The sequence below is a fragment of the Mytilus californianus genome, unplaced genomic scaffold (genome assembly GCF_021869535.1).
Source record: "Mytilus californianus isolate M0D057914Y unplaced genomic scaffold, xbMytCali1.0.p SCAF_15, whole genome shotgun sequence".
NCBI lineage: Eukaryota > Metazoa > Mollusca > Bivalvia > Mytilida > Mytilidae > Mytilus > Mytilus californianus.
Genome location: NW_026262637.1, coordinates 5,240,008 through 5,249,814, shown reverse-complemented (window position 1 = coordinate 5,249,814; position 9,807 = coordinate 5,240,008). Strand labels below are relative to the sequence as shown.

Genomic DNA, 9,807 nt, shown 5'->3' with positions numbered 1-9,807 from the left:
CATGAGCTCCAGGAGGGTAAACTGCTCCTGTTCCACATGTGGCACCGATAGTTACGATGGTTACAAAAGTTTTGCTTTCCATACAAGTCACCAACTGACCCGGAAAGAGTTATTGCAGTTTACGGACGTCTACATTCGGGAACGACAATTTGATATTCGGGTGGTGCAGGAGGACCTTTTTCGGATTGATCATTTTTTTTCATCTCTTACTAAGTATGTTTATTTATTATATAATTTCACCTTTGAACACATTTGTTTCCTCTATTTTGTGTTCATTTCCATGCTGTCTTGTGCAAAGTTATTTATTTCCAGTTCTAACTAGGCTAAGTTATTCATTTTCAACATCATCCTGACCCCCCCCCCCCCCCCCCCCCCCCCCTAGAAAATCAAAAGATCGTCCCCATTGACAAGGTTTAAATAGTTTATAGGAATAAAATATCACATCAACGGCTTCGATTTAAACTACTAGTATTCTTACATTAAATAACCTACTCTTTCTCTGTGAATGTCAGATCGATTACTAATGAGAATTCACACTTCGCGTGTTTTTATATGTTTACATCTAGGGTAACAATAATTAAACTATACAACAAGATATATTTGATCATGTCTTCATTTAATGTATACACTGATCCTAAACTAGCTATACATTTATGTATGTACATTTAATTTAATTTTTATGGGTAGATTATTTGTTTTAAAAATAGACATTATTAAAAATAGACACAAAGAGATTGTTAAAAATAGAACTTTAGTCAAGGCCAAACAATTAACTCAGGTGTGATATTAAATATTGCACAATCTAATAGAAATAGTATTTAAAACTGTTCCAAACCCGATTTTTATTACACCACCAAACAATCTCCAAAGCTTGTGAGTATAAATAATTTATATATTTTTAAGGCTAATGAAAACATACTTTCATTTCTCTGTTTTCATGCTGTAATTGCACAGGCACAAAGATTCAAAGACATGTGCCTGTGTGTAAATGATAAGGAAAACAACACTATAAATTGTATCTGTCCGAGACGCTTTTCATCAGCAACGCTAAAATCAAAAATCAAAAGCAAAATGTTTAAGACCGGAAACTTGTGAAGAGCTGAATGACCTAGAGGGACATAAAATTATAGCCAAATCGATCTAAAGTAAACTTTGATAGATAAATAGTGGAAATATTAAGTAGAGTCTGCATTGATTTACCATTGTTTACGGAATTGCGACTACAACAAAATGGGTAAAAAATAAAGAATACAGAAAAATAGACACCAAAAAATAGGCACCAAAAATAGGAATACAGAATAATGAGGTACTAAATCATTAAATAAAGATGAGAATAATGAGGTTCTAAAATTATAAAGAATAGAGAATAATTGACAAAATAGATAAAGAATAAAGAAAAAATGGACAAATAGATACCATCTCTCCGTTCGTTTTATTACGTGTATAAGAGGAAGTTAAATAAAATCATTTATATTCTTAGTCCCGACTGTGTAGTATATTTTGTTCTGAGAATACGCCCAGCCTGTTGCATTTATTGATTAACTGTTGATCTTTTAACGTCCATATGGAAATATTTCATGAAAATTTAGGACAATATAAAGGGACATATAACACAACCGTTTGATTAAAGAATGAAAACAATATGTACATTTTAAATTCTGCAATAATGTTGGACAGAGGCATTAAAAATATTTCATTATTAAAATATGTTTATACAGTTGGGAGGGTCTGTATAAGGTTAACAGAATAGAGAATACCGAGTAAAAATGATGAAAATACAAAATGGCCTAAAAACAAAATAAAAACAGAAATTAACACTCCCAACCAGGCCCTCAGTTTTCTCTGATTTTGTAATATTTTTAAGACGTCTTTTTTATCCATACACTTGTCTGCATGGACGTCTTCATTCAGACCGGACAAGGCTGTTTATTAATACATCTCGCAAGGCCAAACGTACACCTTCTTAAGCATGGGCTCTACAGCCAATTGAGATTCAAGCTGACCATATTTCATTTCTTCAGTCAACCCTTGGGATAAGAGAGAAGACAAACAATAGTCTACAAAAAACTACATGGAATCATAAGATTTTTAAATAAAAATTCGATACCTATATATCTGGTGTTCCCTGAATAGTAAACAGTTTTCTGCTCTACTAGTGACATCCGTAATCTTTAGAAAACGGGTATTTCAATTTGAAAAAGGAGTTATTCTTCAAACGATATCAGTCTCATGATGAATCCAAACAGTGAAAACTCAACAAAGATACAAAGCTAATAATTAAGTTCGCCAGATGTACGTTTGGATTACATTAGACCCATCAGTGGCGCTCGAATCAAACTGAACAGTTGGAAGGCCAAATCAAGTATGAACTTAAAAAACAATGAAACCAAAATTTAAAACATTTAATACCGCTCTGGTCATCTTTGCCTGGGATAATACCGCTCTGGTCATCTTTGCCTGGGATAATACCGCTCTGGTCATCTTTGCCTGGGATAATACCGCTCTGGTCATGTTTGCCTGGGATAAAACCGCTCTGGTCATCTTCGCCTGGGATAAAACCGCTCTGGTCATCTTTGCCTGGGATAGTGTTTCAAATAACTCAACATTTTTTTAAAAGTTTGATTTATTAGTATGTTCCTTTTGGTCGTCTTATAACTTCGTCCGATGTATGTCTCGTTTTTATACGACTCTTCGGTTGGGCTTGAATTACAATAGTTGGATAGCCAATCAAATACGAGGGTGGAAGAGATTTAAAAACTAAAGACAGTAAAACAGCAACATTATATATGCTTACAAATATTGTGCTATTAGCAAGTCCTGATATGGTTAAAACAATTATAATCTAATTGAAAAGACAATGTAAACTGAACCTTTTCGATATCTTGACAAAATTTATTATGTTCCTCAAACAAATGCAGAACAGAAAGAAATTAACAGCTACATACATTGAAAGAATACATAATGAATGAAGAATGAATATTTCATTTGCAATTCAAACATCATATGACAATTGAGTATATACAATATATGACAAAAGACAGAACACTAAACATGCATACGAAAAAATACTTTTTATATTTTGATTTCCAATGATTCCTTCAAATAAATACAAAAAAGTGACTGTCAATTTTGTTAATGATATGAAAACAACAATGTATTGGCCTAAAAATAAAAATCAGAACAGCTCTGATGATTGTTTTATTTTGATCACTTAACTTCTTTTGTACAGCTCTGAGTTATCGATAAACCAAACTGACAATTATTGCAACAGTCAACACATGACAACCAAACTGATAATTATTGCAACAGTCAAACATGTGAACAACCAAACTGATAATTATTGCAATAGTCACACATGTACAATTTCAAATCACGTGAGTCAGGAAAGACCTCAAACTTAAAGATCACTTTTTTGCCATTTGACCATCAATTTGTAAGAAATTTTCAGTGTATTATAGTACATAAAATGATATGGGAATATAAATGTGTGAGTAAATTTACTTCATATGTGACAGAGTTGTCATAGACTATTTCTATTTTGTAGAGAACCATGGGTAATTGGTTTATAAAATCCGGTCAGAATACTATTGTATGTGACCTTTGTGAAATCATCGCTGCTGATAATCATTGCAATTCCTGCGTGTTTAATCTTTGTCAAGATTGCATTTGTGATCATTCCAGAAGCAGAAGTAAAAGAAAGAAATATGAGCACGACATCGTGGCTTTTACACAGAAAAAAACCCAGATACATTCTCAAATATGTCAAAAACATAAGCTTGCAAGATGCATGAGATTTTGTAAACAATGTAAAATACCCGTATGTCAAGAATGTGTATTTACTGGAGACCATCAAAGTCACAGAACCATGTATCTTTCCAGTTATATCAATGATCGATACCATGAGATAAATAAACATAATGCCCATTTGGAGAGTAAAGTAATACCAGAATTTAAACAGAACCTTTTAAGGATAGAAAATGCAACCTCTGCTACTGCAACTGCCTATGACGAACTGAATAAATCTATCCAGGAGCATAGAGAAATTTGTCACCGAAAAATTGATGACATTTTTGACAGATATCAGAACGAGGCAGATGATTTAAGGAAAGAAGATATTTCTGCATTGCATAATTATCTATCAAATGATAGTGCATGTTTAAAACAAGCATGTGTCATTTTACAAAGAAATAAAGATATTATGAGTTCAGCAGATATTAAGGATGTGGTAAATTATCATCACAAGAAGGCAGATAATATTTCCGAATTTGAAGTTCAACACCCTGAATTTGACACGAAACTCGTTAATTGGAAGAAGTTATACTTCGAATTAGGATATCTTAAAATATCGGATAAACCAAAACTTATTCTGTCAGTCCCGACTCCGATGGTACCCACAAGAGCATGCAGCTTACCGGAAGATCAGTTCTGGGTTTGTGGACAGGACAATATGATTGCGCGCATAAATATGGATGGGGAAGTTCTAGAAACAGTTGACGTGCCAATAAGTTTACATGCAAATGACATTTCTATTACAAACAACTGTGAATTAATCTTCACAGAAGGGAAACCTGGCAAAGTTACCATCATTAAAGAAGGAAAGACAGTAACTTTTATAGATGTAGGTCCACAGTGGCACCCGAGTGGTCTACATTGTACAAAGGCAGGGGATATATTGGTTACCATGTCTGATGACAGTTATAATAATTATAAAATCGTCCGGTACACAGACGGAAAAGCAGTTCAAGAAATTCAAAATTACAATAACGGAAAACCTTTGTTTCATCCCGGTCTTAGAATTCTGTTTGTAACCGAGAATAACAATGGAGACGTGTGTGTGTCAGATACGAATGGACGCGTAATAATTGTTTTGAATAAATTCGGAAATTTCAAATTTAATTACAACACTTCCCGGGCATTAAACGATTGTTCAAAATTAACAACGTTTGAACCAGGATGTATAGTAACGAATAGTAAGTGTCAAATGCTTTTCACTGTACAAAACTTTATATTCGTCATCAATCATAAAGGACACTTTGTACAATGTATTGATAATTGCTTCCTGACAATGGCGTCTGCTCTGTGTTTGGACTACACGGAAAGGGTTTGTGTCGGAGAGTTTACTAAAACCAATTTAAAAATTATTAAGTACAGGTAATAACAAAAATTTCAATGAAACATTTTATTTTTCTTTCTAATTGTCTTAACACAAATCAAGCAATACTTGGTTTTGTTTCTGCTGCCAAAATGGTTAGTTTTGTTCGTCCGTAAAAAATACTTTCAAATGTAAATGGTAACATCTTGTGCGTTGAACAAACCGCTTCCGGTTTTTTTCACAAAAAAAGACAAGAAATACATTGTGAAATGTTCGAAGAATTGTTCTAGTTATTTCCCATTGGCCGATATTTACGCTCCATTTTAAAGTGAATTATTCTTCTCATCATTACATTAGAATATTTTAGAGAAATTGCAAGAAAATTTACTTTCAAGTCATATTCTAGCTTTATTAAAATTTTTATATCTTCCATTCGTCCGAGGCCTGTTAATAATTTGTATACATGTAATAACTATGAAATTACTAATTTAAAACTAAGCACTAGGTATAATATTATATTTTTTAAATTGCAACATACTTTATTAAAAATTTCAACATTTGTTAGTTGGATACAGAAAATATCGGTACCTTATTCCGGTCTCGTTAAACATTATTAGTATATAATAGATAAAACTAGTTAGTACATTGTGAATCTTCGAGAGCCGTCTACCGGCAAGGTTCTGAAAAATATGCTCACTTAGATAGACTTAAAGTTGCATATGTTCGTGCACCGAAGCCGTCAGACTAATTTTTACCAGAAGTGCACTGGCATCGCCGAAATTAATCGTGAACCAGATTATCATACTTCCGATAGTGAGACAGAAGCTAGATAAACGTTACAATCTCATCAGAATCAACCGATTGACAGAATATCGTGTGCAGTTTAAAAGTGAACCGGCACAAAATGCCTTATTGATACCATGCGATAAGTTGAATTCGCATAGACAAAAGTCTAAAACAGTCAAAATCACCGCCATGTGTAGAATAGTGATATTTTTTAATGAACACATTGTTGGTTTGTGTTTTATGACAATGTTGTTTTGTTTATCATGAATACTTAATTGTTAATATGTTGGGTTTCTTTTTATCGTATTACACAAATGTTAATTTTGTGAACGGTAGAACATTCAAGAAATATTTGAAAGACTAATTCTAAATGTTGGACTCATTATTCGGGAAATGATTGCAAAACAGCCGAGCGGGCATCCTTAAAAGAACAGCCGAGCAAGCATCCTTAAACAAAACAGCCGTACGAGCATCCTTAAACAAAACAGCCGAGCGAGCATCCTTAAAAGAGCTCTATTATTTTTATAAATAGAAACTGCGAAGTGAAAATTTTGTGAGAAAAAAAAGTACTTGACAATGCAATGGATGTCAGTTTAGCGGATGGATGTACCTTTTGTACTGAATAGATTTGTTTTATTATTAATCTGTAATAAGTGTTTATTTTGATCATAATTATAAATAAACTGTTTAAAAAACTTAGAAATTTTCGAAATACTAAGGATTTTCTACCCCCAGGAGTAGATTACCTTAGCTGTATTTTGCAAAACCTTTCGGAATTTTTGGTCCTCCATGCTCTTCAACTTCGTACTTTATTTGGCCTAATAACTTTTTTGAATCCAGCGTCACTTATGAGTCTTTAATAGACGAAACGTGCGTCTGGCATACAAGATTTTAAGCCTGGTATCCATGCCAGTCTGGATGGGGTTTACAGAATTGAGAATAATGGATCAAATCTAAAGAAAAATGGACCCAAAAAAAAGGATAGAGAAATACAGAGCATAGAAATAAAGAATAGAAAATAATGAGGTGCTGAAATATAAAGAATAGAGAATAATGAGCAAAAATATTAGAATAGAGAAAAATAACCTAAAAAATTAAAGAATACAGAAATGAAAGACCCCCTTCTTGGCTGTTTCTATGAAGAGTTTATTTCTGTGTGTGAGACATATTTTTGTTGTTTCATATTGATACAATTTTCATTATAGTTTGGAAAAGTTGAACTATTAGTTGCTGTATCAGCTGACAGCTTCCAATACAACGCCGTTAATTATTGCAAAATTTGGGATACTTTTCTAATTTGCATAGCGGCCATATTGCCTTGTAATGACGACAGCCATTACAATAGGATTACACAGGCTTCTAAAAAATAAAAATGCAAATATGTCAATTCCTAAGTCGAATCAACAGGCCACTTTACGATTAATGCAGCCATTTTGAATAGGGGCATATTTTTTGGATGCATGTTTCCAAGCAACTGTTCTGTTTCAATGATGTTTTCCCGTATTTTTTAAACCATTTGCACCTCCATTATGAAAATCTGCCCCCTATTATTATTTTTTTTTTTGCCTTCTGTTTGTGTACAAATGAACATTGCCTACTTTGAAAACTTTCGGCCTTTTCAGTTTGAAAATCGGATGCGTGACCGTAGTAAAATTGCTATATAAAATAATGACAAATCGTAAAAAAGCAAGATTAAAAATAGAAATATGGATACAAGAAGAGATTGTTCATGGTTTGTTCGCATATATGGAAACACTTGCAGGTTGAGTTTTCGGTTTAAGTAACTTTTATCTTGACTGTTTTCTTAAGTTTTCGGCCAAATTGTTTTAAAAACATGATGATTTCATCCTTCCAATTTCGTAAAGAGTAAATTTTTTAACATTTTCCCTTAGAATAACACTATTGTCTAGTTTATCACTTTGTATTTTTGCATCCCATTCTTGTGTATCTGTATGTCCCTTTGTGTTCCTGTATGTCACTCGTGCTGTTTATGTACGTTACTCTAGCTGTTTCTGTGTGTTCTTTTGTGTTCCTGTATGTCATTCGTGCTGCTTATGTACGTTACTCTAGCTGTTTCTGAGTGTTCCTTTGTGTGCCTGTATGTCACTCTAGCTGTTTATGTATGTTACTCTATCTGTTTCTGTGTGTTCCTTTGTGTTCCTGTATGTCACTCGTGCTGTGTATGTACGTTATTCTAGCTGTTTCTGTGTGTTCGTTTGTGTTCCTGTTTGTCACTCGTGCTGTTTATGTATGTTACTCTAGCTGTTTCTGTGTGTTCTTTTGTGTTCCTGTATGTCATTCGTGCTGCTTATGTACGTTACTCTAGCTGTTTCTGAGTGTTCCTTTGTGTGCCTGTATGTCACTCTAGCTGTTTATGTATGTTACTCTATCTGTTTCTGTGTGTTCCTTTGTGTTCCTGTATGTCACTCGTGCTGTGTATGTACGTTATTCTAGCTGTTTCTGTGTGTTCGTTTGTGTTCCTGTTTGTCACTCGTGCTGTTTATGTATGTTACTCTAGCTGTTTCTGTGTGTTCCTTTGTGTTCCTGTATGTCATTCGTGCTGCTTATGTACGTTACTCTAGCTGTTTCTGAGTGTTCCTTTGTGTTCCTGTATGTCACTCTAGCTGTTTATGTATGTTACTCTATCTGTTTCTGTGTGTTCCTTTGTGTTCCTGTATGTCACTCGTGCTGTTTATGTACGTTATTCTAGCTGTTTCTGTGTGTTCGTTTGTGTTCCTGTTTGTCATTTGCGCTCTTTATGTACGTTACTCTAGCTGTTTCTGTATGTCACTTTGTGTTTTTGTATGTCACTCTAGCTGTTTCTTTGTGTTACGCTGGCTGTTTATGTATGTCACTCTAGTTGTTTCTGTCTGTTACTCTGACTGTTCATGTATGTCACTGTGTGATCCTGTATGTCACTCGTGCTATGTATGTACGTTGCTCTAGCTGTTTCTGTATGTCACTTTGTGTTTTTGTATGTCACTCTAGCTGTTTCTTTGTGTTACGGTGTCTGTTTATGTATGTCACTCTAGTTGTTTATGTCTGTTACTCTGACTGTTTATATATGTCACGTGCACTCTAGCTGTTTATATATGTCATTCTAGCTGTTTCAATATGTCGATAAGCTGTATTTTGTTTGTCATTCTAGCTGTTTCTATATGATATATTAGCTGTTTCTGTATGTCACTGTAGCTGCTTCTGAATGTCACTCAAGTTGTTTCTGTTTGTCACTTTAGCTGTTTCTGTATGTCACTCTAGCTGTTTCTGTATGTCACTTTGTGGTTGTTTCTACGAGTCACTCTGGCTGGTTCTCTTTGTCATTGTGTGTCTTTTTTTGTATGTAGTTCTATCTGTATCTGTGTGTCATTCTAGCTGTTTCAATATGTCGTTTAGCTGTTTATATATGTCATGATTGCTGCTTCTGTATGTTATTCTAGTTTTTTATTTATTGGGATATTTCAGAAATCGATACGGTTATAAGTTCTCTTACAACTGAAACAGAAAAAATTTCAACCAAGATTCAGTCAGTAAATGAAGATATTGATGCTATGAAAACATCCGAAAAGTCAGCAGATTCTAGAATAACAAGGCTTGAAGACTCAAAATTTATCAGAGTAGATGCTTTATGTGCCAACTTTAAATTAGTGAGAAAAGATATATACGACTTGACCGAAGAAACAGATACAGTTAAATCGGACGTCAAAGTAAACAACAGAAGTATCTCCGATTTACACAGAAGTGGTCACATGAAAACGACAAAAATAAAAACAAAGAATCATCCAAATTCTCCGAAAATAATAATAGACGGTGACATTGGTCTCATTTCGTGTGTTAGCCCAAAAACTCTGTCAAAATTTCAAACGGTAGAGATCCCAGAAATGGAACAAGGAAAGACGACGACTGAACATCAATATAGAGGCAGAGAAGAT

The 9,807-nt window shown here is 33.9% G+C and overlaps 1 protein-coding gene across 1 annotated transcript; it reads left to right on the top strand.

Annotated features, from left to right (window-relative positions):
- The first annotated feature begins 806 nt into the window (after positions 1 to 806).
- LOC127725251 (uncharacterized) lies at positions 807 to 5,964 on the top strand. The gene is made up of 2 exons (XM_052232121.1): positions 807 to 873; positions 3,545 to 5,964. Exon 2 carries the CDS (start codon positions 3,551 to 3,553, stop codon positions 5,153 to 5,155), a length of 1,605 nt encoding a protein of 534 aa, XP_052088081.1. The 5' UTR covers positions 807 to 873; positions 3,545 to 3,550; the 3' UTR covers positions 5,156 to 5,964.
- Positions 5,965 to 9,807: the final 3,843 nt, after the last annotated feature.

Coding starts and splice junctions, on each gene's coding strand:
- LOC127725251 (XM_052232121.1), top strand. CDS start 3,551: ATGGGTAATTGGTTTATAAAATCCGGTCAGAATACTATTGTATGTGAC.